The sequence below is a fragment of the Oncorhynchus kisutch genome, linkage group LG8, assembly GCF_002021735.2.
Source record: "Oncorhynchus kisutch isolate 150728-3 linkage group LG8, Okis_V2, whole genome shotgun sequence".
Lineage (NCBI taxonomy): Eukaryota > Metazoa > Chordata > Actinopteri > Salmoniformes > Salmonidae > Oncorhynchus > Oncorhynchus kisutch.
Window position 1 is genome coordinate 51033070 of NC_034181.2, and position 19229 is coordinate 51052298.

The 19229-nt window shown below is 45.1% G+C and overlaps 1 protein-coding gene across 1 annotated transcript in view; it reads right to left on the reverse strand.

Moving 5' to 3' along the window:
* The window catches only part of LOC109895575 (MAM domain-containing glycosylphosphatidylinositol anchor protein 1), a 410076-nt gene that overhangs the window by 25657 nt on the left and 365190 nt on the right, over positions 1-19229 (reverse strand). Inside the window, exon 17 of the mRNA XM_031830541.1 lies at positions 9876-10006. Within this exon, the coding sequence (XP_031686401.1) occupies positions 9876-10006 (131 nt within the window). The remainder of the gene's footprint in view (positions 1-9875; positions 10007-19229) is intronic.

The window sequence follows — 19229 nt, forward strand, 5'->3', positions numbered from 1 at the left end:
TTATCTTATCAAGATATAAGTGTTTTATTTTTTTCATAAATGTTTTACATGTTTTCTTCCTCTTTGACATTAGCGAGTATTTTGTGTAGATCGTTGACCCCAAGAACATTTCATTACATTAAATCCAATTGATCCTGCTGTGTAAAACAACAACATTTTGAAAAGGTTAAGGGGTGGGAATACTTGTTTGAAGGCACTGTAGGCCCACTTTAGCAGCAGAGGAGCTCTTTGGTCTTGATCATAGTGGAGTTTGGAGTGCTACTGTTTGAGGTTGTGGACAGGTGTCTTTTATACTGATAACAAGTTCAAACAGGTGCCATTAACTTCTTGGATATAGGGGGCGCTCTTTTAATTTATGAATAAAAAAACGTTCCCGTTTTAAACAAGATATTCTGTCACGAAAAGATGCTCGACTATGCATATAATTGACAGCTTTGGAAATAAAACACTCTGACGTTTCCAAAACTGCAAAGATATTGTCTGTGAGTGCCACAGAACTAATGCTACAGGCGAAACCAAGATGAAATTTCATACAGGAAGTGCCCCAGATTTTGAATGCGCTGTGTTCCAATGTCTCCTTATATGGCTGTGTATGGGTCACGAATGAGCTTAGACTTTCTGTCGTTTCCCCCAGGGGTCGACAGCATTGTGACGTATTTGTAGGCAAATCATTGGAAGATTGACCAACCTGTTAAGGAGGCTGCGAATCTTCGCAGCTTTTTGTTAAAAATCGCGCAACTTTTCAGCGTCCTGCTACTCATGCCAGGAATATAGTATATGCATATGATAAGTGTGTGTGTATAGAAAACACTCTGAAGTCTCTAAAACTGGTTAAATCGTGTCTGTGGCTATAACATAACGTGTTTAGGAGTAAAAATCCTTCGAAAAACTGTTCACCAAAAACACACAAAAAATATTCATCCGCCAGTCAATGTATTGTCTAAGGCTGAAGAAAATACATGGGGATCCCCTGTAAACGCCTACAGCTTCCACACGATGTCGCCAGTGCTGGCATTTTTGGGCTGCTTTATCCTTGGTTTGGTGACGTATAGGCACTTCCTTTCTTGGGGCTCACCACAGGATGTTATGAAAGTGAAAACATGGAGTATGATTTCAAGACTTGCTGCTATCGAATACAGATCGCCCCGTGATCAATTTGATAGATTATTAACGTTTATTAATACCTAAAGTTGGTTTAGAAAAGTAGTTTGAAGTGATTTGTAAAAGTATATAGGCAACTTTTGTAATTTTAAAAAGTGACGTTGCGTCTTGTAAAGGGGCATTCACATTTTGGGTATACAATGACGGATTTAATCGGGAAAAAGACCCAATTGTGATGTTTATGTGACATATAGGAGTGCCAAGAAAGAAGCTCGTCAAAGGTAATGAATGTTTTATATTTTATTTCTGCGTTTTGGGTAGCGCCGGCTACCGCAAAATCTGTTGTTTTGTTGACGGTCTTGTATTCGGGGTGTTGCATGCTATCAGATAATAGCTTCTCATGCTTTCGCCGAAAAGCATTTTACAAATCTGACTTGGTGGCTAGATTCACAACGAGTGTAGCTTTAATTCAGTACCTTGTATGTGTGTTTTAATGAAAGTTCGAGTTTTATCGAAAACTTTCGGTGGCGCTCTAAAATTTCCGCTGATTTGATCCCGCCACAGGGACCTAGTCCATAAGAACATTTTAAGAGACTACATCTACCAGGTGGCCGCTTGGTGTCCTCTGTTGCAATTATTGCGTAATCTCCAGCTGCGTGTATTTTTTGTTTGCTTCGAGGAGAAACACAGCAGCCACGAATGATTTATCATCGAATAGATATGTGAAAAACACCTTGAGGATTGATTCTAAACAACGTTTGCCATGTTTCTGTCGATATTATGGAGTTAATTTGGTAAAAAGTTCAGCGTTGTAGAGACTACATTTTCAGATTTTTTTCTTAGCCAAACATGATGAACAAAATGGAGCGATTTCTCCTACACAAATAATATTTTGGGAAAAAATGAACATTTGCTATCTAACTGAGAGTCTCCTCATTGAAAACATCCGAAGTTCTTCAAAGGTAAATTATTTTATTTGAATGCTTTTCTTGTTTTTGTGAAAATGTTGCCTGCTGAATGCTAGGCTTAATGCTATGCTAGCTATCAATACTCTTACACAAATGCTTGTGTAGCTATGGTTGAAAAGCATATTTTGAAAATCTGAGATGACAGTGTTGTTAACAAAAGGCTAAGGTTTGTGAGTGAATATATTTCTTTCATTTCATTTGCGATTTTCATGAATAGTTAACGTTGCGTTATGGTAATGAGCTTGAGGCTATAATTACGCTTCCGGATACGGGATTGCTCGACGCTAGAGGTTAATACAGGTAATGAGTGGAGAACAGAGGAGCCTCTTAAAGAAGAAGTTACAGGTCTGTGAGAGCCAGAAGTCTTGCTTGTTTGTAGGTGACCAAATACTTATTTTCCACCATAATTTGCAAATAAATTCATAAAAAAATCCTACATTGTGATTTGCTGGATTTTTTTCCCTCATCTTGTCTGTCATAGTTGAAGTGTACCTATGATGAAAATTACAGGCCTCTCTCATATTTTTAAGTGGGAGAACTTGCACAATTGGTGGCTGACTAAATACTTTTTTGCCCCACTGTATATACTGTACTCAATGCCATCTACTGTATCTTGCCTATGCCGTTCTGTACCATCCCTCATGCATATATTTTTACGTACATATTCTTCATTCCTTTACACTCGTGTGTATAAGGTAGTTGTTGAGAAATTGTTAGGTTCGATTACTTGCAGTTATTACTGCATGGTCGGAACGAGAAGCACAAGCATTTCGCGACACTCGCATTAACATCTGCTAACCTTGTGTCATACAATTTGATTTGATTTGATTTACCGCATGTCTCATACGATCCAATGCTTGTAAATCCTTGAATGAAAGTAAATGAGTGATCACTTCAATGAGATGGGGGAGAATTGTAATTTGGCTTCAGTCTGGACTCAATGTCCCTTGCCCTCCCTACTGCCCAAACACAAGGATAGTGGCAGTTTGGTGTGGAGGCACTGAAGTATAATATAAGTGATAGTGTTTGTGATAGCGGAAACAGCAATTATTATTGAAAACTCACATTCATGTAAATGTCTAACTAGTTAATGTAAACGTCTTACTAATAAACAACTTTTGATTCAGTCCCACTATTGAACAGCTACACCAAAGAGGAAGCACAACTAACATCAACGAACCTAATGTTATATGATTGTGGCCGATAGTAAGGCGAGGAGAGGCTAAAGTATGTACTAGTGATTGAGACAGCGATCAGAAAACAAGAACACACAAAAACAAAATCCCTAATTTGCTATGTAGACAACACCTCTAATCTCTCATATCCACACTATTCGCCAACCCACCCCCTTTCCGACACCCCTCCTCTCCTCTGTCAAAAACAAATGGTGTAGGAGTGGGGAGGGGGGAGGGGGATGAATATTAATCTTTAAACAAGTTTTGAAAGAAGGAAGCAGTGCTTTATTAATGACTTATACTTCTATTCATTATCGGCCAAGACAGTGTCGGGCCCAATTTGCAGTTTAAACCCACACTTGAAACCCATATGAAACAGTTGGAAGAAGAAAGAACACTGTGTCCCAAATGGCACCCTCTTCCCTATGTAGTCCAGTACTTATGACTAGGACCCATAGGGCTCTGGTCAAAAGTTGTGCACTATAAAGGGAAGAGGGTGCCATTTGGGACACAGCACTTTTCTCCCCCCACAAACGCTAAAGACACCAAAGGTGCCCCTGTAATAAACAAATGTGTCTGTGTGAAGTCGAGTCCTTGAGGTGTGGTGTTGTGTGAGGTAGGTGACGTGGGAAAATATAAACATAAAAGCAACATGTAAAATGACAGATCCCAGAAATGTTTCATACACAAAAAGCTTATTTCTCTCAGATTTTGTGCACAAATGAGTTTACATCCCTGTTAGTGAGCATTTCTCATTTGCCAAGATAATCCATTCACCTGACAGGTGTGGCATATCAATAAGCTTATAAAACAGCATGATCATTACACAGGTGCACCTTGTGCTGATGACAATAAAAGGCCATTCTAAAATGTGCAATCTTGTCACAAAACACAATTCCAATTTGGCAGTATGTCCACATACGTAAACCATGTGTAACCATGTCAGCCCAGGACCTCCACATCCGGCTTCTTCACCTGCATGATCATCTGAGACCAGCCACCTGGACAGCTGATGAAACTGTGGGTTTGCACAACTGACGAATATCTGCACAAGCTGTCAGAAACCGTCTCAGGGAAGCTCATCTGTGTGCTTGTCTTCCTCACTAAGGTCTTGACCTGACTGCAGTTCAGCATCGTAACCGACATCAGTGGGCAAATACACACCTTCGATGGCCACTGGCATGCTAGGAAAGTATGCTCTTCAAGGATGAATCCTGGTTTCAACTGTACTGGGCAGATGTCAGACAGGTAGGCGAGTGGGCGAGTGGTTTGCTAATGTCAATGTTGTCAGAGTGCCCCGTGGTGGCGGTGGGAGTATTGTATGGCCAGGTATAAACTACAGACAATAAACATGATTGCCTTTTTTCAAAGACAATTTGAATGCACAGAGATACTGTGATGAGATTGTCATGCTATTCATCCCCCTGCCATCACCTCATGATGGCAGGGGGATGAAAGTGTGTGTGAGTTAGTTAGTGAGTGTGTTTGTGTGTGTGGGGGGCGTCAGTATGCATTTGTGTGCATGCTATGTTATGTGTGTGTGGGCACACACACTTTCACCTCATGTTTCAACATGAAAATGCACAACCCCATATCTGTACACAGTTCCTGGAAGCTGAATATTTCATAGGTCTTTCATGGCATACTCACCAGACATTAAAAATGTTTGGGATGCTCTGGATCAACGTGTACGACAGCCGGTTCCAGTTCCTGCCAATATCTAGCAACTTCCTACAGCAACTAAAGAGGAGTGGGACAACATTGCACAGGCCACAATCAACAGCCTCATCCACTCTACGTGAAGGAGATGTATCGCTCAAGCATGGGTCAAATAGTGGTCACACCAGATACTGACTAGTTTTCTGATCCACACCCTACCTTTTTTAAAAGGTATTTGTGACAAACAGATGAAAATCTGTATTCCCGGTCATAGGGCTTAATGAATTAATTTCAATTGACTGACTTCCTCATATTGTGGTATCCCAGGAGGTCTACCCCGGAGGTTGGTGATAGAGGGGAAGTACGTTTGGCAATGTTGGCTCCCTCTGCTGGGAGTACCAGGTAATTAGGGGGGAGTGCCAACCAGCAGTGCAAACCACATAAATGGAGCACTGTGGCACACCGCAGGAGAGAAAAAAAAGAAAGGCAGGGAGTGAGCCGAGAGAGGGGGATGAAGCTCCAGGAAGGGTGGCCCAAACTCAAGTGGGCCAGCCTTTTGGCAGCCTACCTCTCCGGGAAGGCCCAGAAGGCCTATTTGGACTTGAATGCCAACCAGGCAGTGAATTATGAGGGACTCAAATGCAAGATCCTGAGCTGTTATGGATTCAGCCTTGCACATCTGGTCCATGACTGGGCCTTTAATTCTAGAAACACTCCCTGTGCTCAGATGAGCAACCTGGTGCATCTTACCAAGGGCTGGCTACTGACCGATGTACCCTCCCACCCGATAATCGATAAGGATTTCCTGGATAGGTACCGTCGAGCCCTCCCCTACGAGATGAAGAAGGCAGTGAGAATACAGAACCACCAAAGCCTGTAGGATTTGTTGACTGTGGTGGAAACCCACTAGAACACCCAAGACATGCTGAAAGGGGCCCGGGCGGAGAGAGCGGACGCAGGGTGGGGGATGGAAAGCATAGAGAGAGGCTAGGAGCTGATGGGTGCCTGGACGAAACCAGCTGAGGCCGTGGAGCGGGAGGGAGACTCGAACTGACGATGACGTCCGCTGCTAGACCCAGATCAGAGGCGCTGCTGTGAGTACGACAATCCTGGACACCAGATCAGGGGTCACCTCCTGTTGGGTACACACCAAGACGGCCCCTCCAATGATTCCAGTACGAATTGATGGAATTGACACCAGTGCTCTGCTGTAGCATGGTGACCTTGGCCCAACCACAGTGGCTCACATGAGAGGGGAAAGACGAACTGGGGGACACGGAGATAATGGTTTCCTGTGTACACAGGGACATGAAGAGGTACCCAACCATGCCAGTGCAGATAACCACCCTGAGGGGGTGTGCCAGAAGCGCATGGGGCAGTTTCTAATGTGCCCATGACCATTCTCCTCGGTAGAGATGGCACTCTCTTCCAGGCACTATGGAGGAGGGACCTGGGGAGGTGCGTGTGTGAGATAGGAAGAAGGATGTGAAAGGTATCACACTGGAGTTCTTCCATTTATCTAGCTGGGTGGTTATCCGGTCGGAAATCCTGACAGCTTTTACCATCCTCAAACAGATGGGCTAGTAGAATGCATCAATAAGACCCTAAAGCAGATGATGAAGAAGGTCATCGAGAGAGACAGGAGGAACTGGGACCAGCTTCTGGCCCACCAGATGTTCTCGGTGTACGAGGTACCCCAAGCGTCCACTGTGTTTTCCCCCTTTGAGCTCCTGTATGGCTGCCGGCCCCATGAACTGCTGGACCTAACCAAGGAGATCTGGGAGGACCAACCAACCCTCCTTGACAGCTTGGTGGAATACGTTGAGGAGATAAGGGAGAAGATGAGGACAATACGGCCAGTGGTGAGGGAGCACATGGCGCAGGCACAACTCACCCAGGAGCGTGATGTCACGGCTTTCTTCCTGGGAAGGAGAGGCGGACCAAAACGCAGCATGGTTGAAGTTCATGGTTCTTTAATAAGAAACACTTAACATGAAAAAACTACAAAACAATAAACGTGAAAACCGAAACAGTCCTAACTGGTGCATAAAACACAAAGACAGGAAACAATCACCCACAAAATACCCAAAGAATATGGCTGCCTAAATATGGCTCCCAATCAGAGACAACGATAAACACCTGTCTCTGATTGAGAACCAATCCAGGCAACCATAGACTTACCTAGACACCTAAAAGAACACAACCCCATAAATCTACAAAAACCCCTAGACAAGGCCAAAATATATAAATCACCCATGTCACACCCTGGCCTAACCAAAATAATAAAGAAAACAAAGATAACTAAGGCCAGGGCGTGACACCTGTATACAACCGGGAAGCCCAACCAAGAGAGTTCCACCCGGGTGAGAAGGTGCTGATCTCAACAACAGAGAACAAATTACTATCTACGTGGCATCGTCCCTAAGACATCGTTGAGCGGGTAGGCAACATCAATTATAAGGTCCACCAACCGAGGCGGGGAAAACCCCTCCAGCTTTACCATGTGAACCTACTGAAGAGATGGCACGCACGAGAGGAGCTGTGCGCAACGTGGGCCCGGCCACAGTAGAACCTGCCCTCCGTCTAAGTTCCATGGGGATAGACCTCAGTCCGACCCAACAACAAGCGCTCCGAGAGTTGGTCCAGTAGAATACGTCCGTGTTCTCCGAGGCACCGGGTTGCACGGATCACATCAACACGTCCGGGAGAAAAAGTGAGTAAACAGCCATACTGGACACCAGAATCCCAGAGGGCGGCGGTACAGCGGGAAATGACGATAATGCTGGTGGGGTACTGGGAGAGTTCCACAATGAGTGGTCTATCCCTGTAGTGCTGGTACCAAAACCGGGCAGAACCGTCCGCTTCTGCAGCTACTTCTGGGGCCTGAATGAGGTCAGTAAATTCTATGCCAATCCCATGCCCAGGCGGATGAACTGCTTGGGGAAGGCAAGCTATGACAGCACTCTAGACCTGATGAAGAGGTGCTGGCAGGTGTCACTAACAGCAGCCTCCCGGAAGAAGACGGCATTCTCCACCCCGGGGGTTGGTGATAGAGGGGAGGTAGGGGCAACGTAAGGGAGTCTCTGCTGGGAGTACCCGGGCTGGGCACCCTGACCCTGATGGCACCAATTAGGGGTAATTAGGGGAGAGTGCCAACCAGCCGTGCAGGCCACATAAATGGAGCACCGTGGCACACCGCGGGAGAGAAAACGTGAGAGGCAAGGAGTGAGCCGATAGAGGGGAACGAAACTCCGAATATGAATATTTTTTGTTGCCTAGTGAAGTCATGTTTTCTGACTAGAACCTCTCTGTGTCCATCTATGTGTGCTCAACCCAATACCCCACAGTTGACCACAATATGAACTGAATGAATATGAAATCTTTGAAATGGTTGCATTGCGTTTATAAATGTCTGTTTTTAATGCTGAATGTAAGCTGAAGATTTATCTTAATTCGTTTGTCGGATCATGCTGAGGAACTTGACCCTGACTTTGCATGGTTAAATTAATTTAAAACTGTTTGCAAACAGGAAACTGAATGGAACAACATGTTGTCGCGCAGGCATAACAAATTACACACCCAAGCAAGCAATCTGACCCCCCCCTCCAGCCCTCTTCCTTTTCTTCTCAGTGCATTCATCATTGATTCCATTTTTCCTCACACACACACACACACACAGTATCTGGAATCATTACAAAAACAACGAGGAGGTCCTGTCTACCGCATAAATATTCCTGGTAATTGACCTGTCATAACTAATTGCTGAAGGGGGCAGGAGACTGGGAGTATGTGTGTGTGTGTGTGTGTGTGGTGTTGTGTGTGGTGTTGTGTGTGTGTGTGTGTGTTTGTGCATGTGAATGTCTATGCATGTGTGTATGTCCAAGCATGTGTGTGTGTCTGTGTGTGTGTGTCTTGGCATGCGTGTGTTTTTGTGTGTGTGTGTGGATGAGCGCGCGCCTTGCTGCTAAACCTACCATTCTTTGGTCTTGAGACTATGGGGCCTACAAACCAGACCAATGTGGAACGATCACGTTTAATTTGCTCTCAGGGCTGTGGCCGAGGGAGAGAAGAAGACAAGGTTGCTTAATGGGTGGCAAACAACTGGTTGAGATTGGACCGCTGGACTGGTTTATATTTACTCTGGACTGGGTTGTTTCTGGGTGTCGCTCTTTCACTCTCTCTGGTAGGGCGAGGTGACTGCGTATGCTGTGTGATGTTTTCCGAGGTGGACATCCCACGCATTTAAACACGCACACACAAAGACACACCCACCAACACACACACAAGCAGTCTTAGAGGGAAGTGACAGCCTACAAGCAAGGTTGCTGACAGGCAAATCCATATCTACACGTTCATCTACTGTAAATACACACGTGCAAACACACACATGTACACACAAAGAAGAGCCTGATATCCACACTCTTACTGACCCAGATACATGCACACACACACACTCAAGAACGCAAAGACATTCACACATGCATGCGCACGAACACACACTCAAGAATATGCACACACACACTTGACTCAGCATAAACGGGCAACCTGGGGAGATGAGACGGAGCCCTGAGTGGTAATCACTGCACACTACACACACAGAACACTGAGTCATCACTTCAGCCCGCCAGACACCATAGTGGGAGTAAGGTGCAACGTAGGCCCTTGTGGAGACAAGTGGACCTCCATAGCGTGCCCACCAGAAATATTTAGATTATTATATTATATATATTTCCAGAACTTCATTAAAGTTTGTACATTAAAGCACTGGACATTCTGTGGATTACCAATTTTCTGGTGTCCTATAAAAACCTTGTATCAGAGTCTTTGTTCATTACATTTTTTACATGAATTGAAAGTAGTTATCCCCTTCAATGTGCTGTGAAAGTTTATTTTACAACAAAGTTTTTCAAGGATGTGGATATTTTGTCAATAGGGTACATTTTTGTCTCGGCATGCTCGGAGAAAGCTGTACCTGGAAGGGTCCGCTGGGGTTGACGTTGATGTTGGCCTGAATCCAGTCAGGACCCTGGTTCCCATCCAGAGTCCAGACCCGATCGCCCACAGAGGCGATGCTCTTCACCCTCAGCCACACATTCAGGGAACCTAGATGTGGAGGCAGAAAGGAGGGCCAGGGATAAGTTCAGGGGTTTTGGAGGGGGTGTAAGTGTTTGTAAGTGTGTGTATCTGTCTCTTTACGTTAATGTCGGTACCTTGTGATTTATTTGTATTTGAGGCGTATACTTTGACTTTACATGCATACAATATACATATTAAGTACTGTATATTATTTTCATCACACCCTGGTGTTAGGATAATATAATCTCAAGGTGGGGAGCCGAGATCTAGGGAGAAAGCCACCAACCTAAGTTATGCATTGAAATACCACTACTGCTTGTGTTTAGGAGAAACCAATATATTATTCACAAATCTCAGCTGGGTACAGAAACAAAGGAAAGTGTCCTCAGGTGAAAGGGAAAATAAACGTATATACTCTCAGAAATAAAGGGCTACAAGCGCTTGTGGCACCCTGGAAGGTCCTCCTTTGTTCTTTTAGTTATAGGTACATACATAGTTGTACCCCAGTTCATACCTTAGAAAGTACCTTTCTCCACAGGTAAAAAAAACAGGCTTTGTGCCATTATACTGTATAGTACCAACACAGTAACAAAGCCATTTTCCCCTTGTAAAAATGCACCTCCACCATAGACCACTTAAACTTGTACAACATTTCCACTCATTGGTGGCCAAAAATAACTATCTGAAAGCCACGCCCCACAAACCACGCCTACAATATAATTCCACAGTATGCATGTCTTGCTGAGTGAATTGTAGAGTTACCAACCATGATTGTGTATGTTAGTGACAGAGACATTGTTGTTGAAATTGTTAATTTTCAGTCCTGTGGCCTTTACCAAGTGAGTTCCTAGGCGTATGTTATCATTATAATTACACTTTATGATTGCATATCTCACAAGACCTTATTTTGATACAGTGGCCTAGAACTCATGGTTTACAGGCCACATCAGGTCTGCAAATAGGCTCCCAGATTAAATATCCTGGTTGAATGATTTCCTGCATATTCCCTCCCGTTTCCAGGAATCTTCCAACTGGGATTTCTGGAACGCTGGGAAATTTGGGAAAGCTACCAGAATTTTGCAACCCTACCTGAAAGTTACATTAATTGATTTTTTATTCCTATTGGAATCCAGCCACAGTTAGGATATCCAACCGTTTTTTTTCACCTGCAACCTGCATTCATAATGACTGTAGGGTTAAGAACATATTGAGGAGACTACCTAAGCCAATTCAACTAGAACAACCATTTCAGCCAAAAAATCTAACTAACTGATTAAATTAGTTTAGTATATTATTTATCTTTGTGTAGCATAAGATTAATCAATCAATGTATATACAAAAACACAGATATTAAAAACAATGCCATTTTTCTTTTTACCTGCGGTAGTGCATGCTGGGGAATATGTTAATGCTAATAATGGTACAAATGTGCCTTTTTAGGGTACTACCCCAGTGACAAAGACTTAAGTTCCTTAAAAAATCCTCATTGTACCGTATTGAGGGTAAATATGTACATTCACATTGAAAATATAGAGTACGCAAATGTACCGTTATACTCTTTATCCACACAGATAGCGAATTACACCATGTGAGATCATTGTGTACCTTTTTTGGTACCCCAGGGAACAATACCATACCCTTATTTCTAAGAATGTACCCTGAGTTTGGGAATAAAAAAAACACAACATTGAAACACACATGCACCTTGTGAACACAGACAAGAGTATAAACATTTGCTCTTTCTTTTTGTTGCTATTTCACATTCTTTCACAATCTTCCTCATGCACACAAATATGCATGCGTTGTACGTGTGCATACAGACCAGCACAGAGACACACACAGACTTTAGTACTTAACTGTCATTTTGTTTCTGTTGTTTTTTCTTGTCTAGTGTGGCACCAGATTCATCAACCCTTGACAACCCATTATCCCAACCTCACAAGATGGACTACAGGGAAGATGTAGGCACTCTGACAGTGTGGTGCCAGATAAACAACCTCTCCCTCAATGTCGCAAAACAAAGGAGTTGATTGTGGAACCAGGCATGCCCCCATCCTCATCAACAGGGCTGTCGTGGAGACGATCAAAAATGTAAAGTTCCTCGATATACACTTCTCTGAAGAGCAGAAATAGTCAAATCACCCAGACACGTTGGTGAAGAAGGCATGATAGCTACTCTTTAACCTCAGGAGGCTGAAGATATTTGGCCTGTCCCCAAGGGCCTTCACAGTCTTCTACAGGAGCACCATGAGAGCATACTGTATTGGTACGGCAACTCTATCGACGCTGACCGCAAGGCACTACAAAGGATGGTACGCTCAGCAGAATGCACCATTGGGTGCACACTGCCTTCCCTCCAGGACACCTACAACACAAGGTGTCACAGGAAGGCCAATAACATCCTCAGGGACTTCAGACACCTGAGCCACAGCCTGTTCTCCCTGCTTCCTCCACTCAGACATGGGCAGTACAGGAGCATCATGGCTAAAACTAACAGACTGGCCAATAGCTTCTACCACAGACCATCAGGATAATGAATAGCCACCAGGAGTCATCTACCTGCTCCCCCTGTCCCCCTCGCCATAAAATATGTTATGAATTAGCAATATGTATGATAATGTTATGAATTCCAATTTGTTGTAGCGAACCTTAGCTAGGTGGGTAGGTGGCTAACTTTAGCTAAGCTATGGGTTAGGGGTTAAGGTTAGTGGAAGGGTTATCTAAAATGCTAGATGTCCTCTTAAACCTTGTGTACATAGCTAGTCTGTGAAGTCTCTACCTGAAGTAAAGTAAATATTCAATCTCTCTCTATTCCAGTCGGTTGTCCCCACATGCTTCAAGATGGCCACCATTGTTCCTGTACCTAAGAAATGACTGTAGCACTCACCTCTGTCATCATGAAGTGCTTTGAGAGACTAGTCAAGGATCATATGACCTCCACCTTACCTGCCCCCTAGGACGCACTTCGATTTGCTTACAGCCTCAATAGATCCACAGACAATGCAATCGCCACCACACTGCCCTATCCCATCTGGACAAGAAGCATTCATTGACTATAGCTCAGCATTCAACACCATAATACTACTCTGAACCCCGCCCTGTGCAAATGGGTCCTGGACTTCCTGACAGGTTGCTCCCAGTTGGTGGAAGTAGGAAACAACACCTCTTTGCTGATCCTCAACACTGGGACCCAATAAGGTTGATGTTCACCCATGACTGCGTGGCCTCCAACTCAATCATCAAGTTTGCAGACGACACAACAGTAGTAGGCGGGGAGGAGGTGAGGGCCCTGGGAGTGTGGTGCCAGAAAAACAACCTCTCACTCAACGTCAACAAAACTAACAAGATTATCGTGAACTTCAGGAAACAGCAGAGGGAGCACCCCCCTATCCACATCGATGGGACCGCAGGGGAGAAGGTGGAAAGCTTCAGGTTCCTCAGCGTACACACCACTGACAAACTGAAATGGCCCACCCACACAGACAGTGTGGTAAAGAAGTTACAACAGCGCCTCTTCAACCTCAGGGGGCTAAATAAATGTGGCTTAACACCTAAAACCGTCACAAACGTTTAGGGATGCATAATTGAGAACATCCTGTCGGGCTGTTTCACCGCCTGGTACAGCAACTGCACCGCCCACAACTGTAAAGCTCTTCAGAGGGTGGTGCGGTCTGCCCAAAACTACCGGGGGCAAACTTCCCGCCCTCCTGGACACCTACAGCACCCGATGTCATAGGAAGGCCAGAAAGATGCCTGTGCCTGTTCACCACGCCATCATCCAGAAGGCGAGGTCAGTACTGGTGCATCAAAGCTGGGACAGAGAAACTGAAAAACAGCTTCTATCTTACTGCCATCAGACTGTTAAACAGCCATCACTAGCACATCAGAGGCGGCTGCCTGTAGAAATAGATTAGGAATCACTGGCCACTTTTAGAAATGGATCACTAGACACTTCAATAATGTTCCGTATCTAGCATTATTTATCTCATACGCATAAACTGCACTCTATACTATTATACAGTATCTTAATCACTTTTAAATTGTGTTAACATATTGCATCACCCATTTCATACAGTCGAAGTCAGAAATTTACATACACCTTAGCCAAATACGTTTAAATGAAAAACAGCTTGCAAGCCTCCCCTTTTCCTCCAAACATATTGATGGTCATTATGGCCAAACAGTTCTATTTTTGTTCCATCAGATCAGAGGACATTTCTCCAAAAAGTACTATCTTTGCCTAATGTGCAGTTGCAAATCGTAGTCTGGCTTTTTTATGGCGGTTTTGGAGCAGTGGCTTCTTCCTTGCTGAGCGGCCTTTCAGGTTATGTCGATATAGGACTTGTTTTACTTTGGATATAGCTACTTTTGTACCCGTTTCCTCCAGCATCTTCACAAGGTCCTTTGCTATTGTTCTGGGGTTGATTTGCACTTTTCTTACCAAAGTACGTTCACCTCTAGGAGACAGAATACGTCTCCTTCCTGAGTGGTATAATGGCTGCGTGGTCCCATGGTGTTTATACTGTTGCTTGTACAGACGAACGTGGTACCTTCAGGAGTTTGGACATAGCTCCCAAGGATGAACTAGACTTGTGGAGGTCTACAATTTTTTTCTGAGGTCTTAGCTGATTTCTTTTGATTTTCCCATGATGTCAAGCAAAGAGGTATGAGTTTGAAAGTAGGCCTTGAAATACATCCACAGGTGCACGTCCAATTTACTCAAATATTGTCAATTAGCCTATCAGAAACTTCTAAAGCCATGACATAGTTTTTTAAAGGCACAGTCAACTTAGTGTATGTCAACTTCTGACCCACTGGAATTGTGATACAGTGAATTATAAGTGAAATAATTTGTCTGTAATAATTGTTGGAAAAATTACTTGTGTCATGCAGAAAGTAGATGTCCTAACCAACTTGCCGAAACTATAGTTTGTTAACAAGAAATGTGTGGAGTGGTTGAAAAACGAGTTTTAATGACTCCAACCTAAGTGTATGTAAACTTCCGACTTCAACTGTATGTATACACTGTAATGTATTCTACACTACACTTCAGACTGTTAAACAGCCATCTCCAGCACATCAGAGGCTGCTGCCTATAGACATAGATTAGGAATCACTGGCCACTTTCAGGAAATTAAACATTAGCCACTTTAATAATGTCTCAGTATCTTGCATTACTCATCTCATATGTGTAAACTGTACTCTATACTATTCTAAGATATCTTAGTCACTTTAATTGTTTGTAAATATTACATCACCCATCTCATATGTATATACTGTACTCTATAATACGCCACTGTATCTTAGTCCAATGCCCCTCCAACTGTCACGTCCAGACCTTAGTTCCTTAGTTTGTCTCTATTTTAGTTTGGTCAGGGTGAGAGTTGGGGTGGGCATTCTATGCTTGTTCTGTGTGTTATAGTTCTGTGTTTGTGTCCCCCCCCCAAACATTTTGGGGGATTGGCGGAGTCAGGCGATAGACCTCAGCCAACTCCCTGTGCTTACCGGAAGAAGCGTAGTACTGGTCAGGCACCGTGTTATGCGGTGAGGCGCACAGTGTCGCCAGTGCGAGCTCATAGCCCGGAGCGCTTAAGGCCAGCCCCCCGCAAGTGCCATGCGAGAGTGGGCATCCAGCTAGGGCGTGTTGTGCCAGCGTGTTTGGTCTCCGGTATGCCGTTTTGGCCCAGGGTATCCTGCGCCGGCTCTGCGTGCTGTGTCTCTGGGGTGCTGGGAGGTTGCAGTTCGCCCTATGCCTGCGCACCGCCCATGCCGGGCGAATGTGGGTGTTGAGCCTAAGGGAGAGGTGCGAGTGGTATGCACCAGATCTCCAGTGCTCCCGCACAGCCCGGTTCAACCTGTGCCTGCACTCTGGAGGGTCCGGGCTAAAGTGGTCATCCAGCCTGGAGGAGTGGTGCCAAGGCTGCGCACCAGAGCTCCAGTGCTCCTCCACAGCCCGGTCCATCCGGTGCCTCCTCCACGCACCAGGCCTCCTGTAGGTCTCCCCAGCCTGGTGGGTCCGGTGGCAGCCCCACGCACCAGGCTCTCTCCATCTCCTCCCTCCAGGTTCTCCCGCCTGTCCGGCGCTTCCAGAGTCTCCCTCCTGTCTGGAGCTGCCAGAGCCGCCCATCAGTCAGGAGCTGCCAGAGCTGCCCGTCAGTCGGGAGCTGCCAGAGTTGCCCTTCACTCCGGAGCAGCCACAGCCGCCCGTCAGTCAGGAGCTGCCAGAGTCGCCCTTCACTCCGGAGCGGCCAGAGTCGCCCTTCCCCCCGGAGCTGCCAGAGTCTCCCGCCTGTCCCCAGTCCGGGGTCGGCGGCAAGGGTCGCTGCTCCAAAGGCGCCACCTAAGTGGGCCAAGACTAAGGTGGAGTGGGGTCCACATCCCGCTCCAGAGCCGCCACCGCGGACAGATGCCCACCCAGACCCTCCCCAATGGGTTTAGGTTTTGCGGCCAGAGTCCACACCTTTGTGGGGGAGGTACTGTCACGTGCTGATCTTAGTTCCTTTTTTATGTCTCTATTTTAGTTTGGTCAGGGCGTGAGTTGGGGTGGGCATTCTATGTTTGTTCTGTGTGCTATAGTTCTATGTGTTTGGCCTGGTATGGTTCCCAATCAGAGGCAGCTGTCAATCGTTGTCTCTGATTGAGAACCATACTTAGATAGCCTGTTCCCACCTGGTGTTTGTGGGTAGTTGTTTTCTGTGTCTGTGTTTTCACCATACAGAACTGTTTCGATTTTAATTTCTTTCCTTCACTTTGTTATTTTGTATTTTTCGTGTTCTGATATAATAAATTATCATGGACACTTACAGCGCTGCATTTTGGTCTAATCCTTCCTTCTCATCATCAGACGAAGAAGAAGTTTGTTACACAAACATATATATATTTACATATATATATTCATTTTTTATTATTATTTCAACACAAAAATTACCTATTTTCTCCCCAATTTCGTGTCCAATTGGTATTTACAGTCTTGTCTCATCGCTGCAACTCCCGTACGGACTCGGGAGAGGCGAAGGTCGAGAGCCGTGCATCCTCTGAAACACAACCCAACCAAGCCGTACTGCTTCTTGACACAATGCTCACTTAACCCGGGAACCAGCTACACCAATGTGTCGGAGGAAACACCGTACACCTGACAACCGTGTCAGTGTGCACTGAGCCTGGCCCGCCACAGGACTCGCTAGTGCGTGATGGGACAAGGACATCCCTGCTGGCCAAACCCTCTCCTAACCGGGATGATGTCAATTGTGCGCCGCCCCATGGGTCTCCCGTTCGTGGCCAGCTGCGACAGAGCCTGGACTCAAACCCAGAATCTCTGGTGGCACAGCTACCACTGCAATGTAGTGCCTTTAGACCACTGCACCACTCGGGAGGCCCATATATATATTCTTAATCCATTCCTTACTTTACGTGTATTTTGGGAATATGTTGTGAAAATGTTAGATATTACTTGTTAGATAATACTGTACTGTTGGAGCTAGAAGCAAAAACATTTCGCTACACCTGCAATAACATCTGCTAAACACGTGTGTGTGACCAATACAATAAAATTAAATAAAATTCCAATAAAATTCTCTACCACAGTGTTGGCAAAACATTCATTCAGCTCATTGAGAGCTTGATGATTAGTTGACAAGTTGAATCAGGTGTGCTTGTCCAGGGTTACAACAAAAAATGTGTACAGTTGGGGGTACTCGAGGCCCAGGTTTGGGAAACACTGCTCTACCAGACATTCAGCTCCCACATGGACGTTTCAGAAACTTGGGAATGTGGGGGCACATTACCTACCTGATGCCCACATGCGGGCATCAGACACACAGCCTGTATGTACCATCAACACTTCTCCCGCATACGAGGTCCCCGACTGTCAAGCTGCGCTGTCACAATCCACCCCCTACCACCCCTATGCTGCTATGACGACCATCCTAATCTCCTGTTCTTTTATTCACTGACTGAGATCTCATCTCTGGAGAGGGATGGAGTCAGACTGCGTTGGCCTGCTATCCTCATCTGAACCCAGAACAGTATTAGCACAACTATGACACACACACGCGCACACACACACACACACACACACACACACACACACACACACACACACACACACACACACACACACACACACACACACACACCTGTATGCGGTGGAGGAAATATGCAACTCTTCCATTGTGACTGCCCTGAGGTGCCGTTAATATAGTGACCCCATTCACTCACGGGAGAGCAGGTGAGAGCATGCAGTGAGGGATGGAGGGGGGAGGGAAGAAATAGAGTGGGGTGGGAGTGACAGTGTGGCGATCAGCTACTTGACCTGAGAGCGATAAGTCACTAGCATTGTGACCGTATAACAGGTTGACATGTTAGTGACAATGAACCACAAGGGGAGGTCAGGGGAGCAAGCTACTGCATATAAAGAGGGTTGAATAGCACGGCTGAAGAATATACTGTAAGGGTTGTATTGACGTGACGGGCAATGCCTATGAAGGTTTTGCATCTTCCAGCCTCTCTTATCTGTAAATGTCTGTCATGTCTGTGGTGTCTTGGAATAAACAGACAGTCAGTTCCACAAAGGACTATTAAGTACTTTTCTGTAGCAATTTCAATATACAATAGATACAGGGGGGCAAAAAAGTATTTAGTCAGCCACCAATTGTGCAAGTTCTGCCACTTAAAAAGATGAGAGAGGCCTGTAATATTCATCATAGGTACACTTCAGCTATGACAGACAAAATGAGAAAAAAAATCCAGAAAATCACATTGTAGGATTTTTAATGAATTTATTTGCAAATTATGGTGGAAAATAAGTATTTGGTCACCTACAAAAAAAGCAAGATTTCTGGCTCTCACAGACCCGTAACTTCTTCTTTAAGAGGCTCCTCTGTCCTCCACTCGTTACCTGTATTAATGGCACCTGTTTGAACTTGTTATCAGTATAAAAGACACCTGTCCACAACCTCAAACAGTCACACTCCAAACTCCACTATGGCCAAGACCAAAGAGCTGTCAAAGGACACCAGAAACAAAATTGTAGACCTGCACCAGGCTGGGAAGACTGAATCTGCAATAGGTAAGCAGCTTGGTTTGAAGAAATCAACTGTGGGAGCAATTATTAGGAAATGGAAGACATACAAGACGACTGATAATCTCCCTCGATCTGGGGCTCCACGCAAGATCTCACCCCGTGGGGTCAAATTGATCACAAGAACGGTGAGCAAAAATCCCAGAACCACACGGGGGGACCTAGTGAATG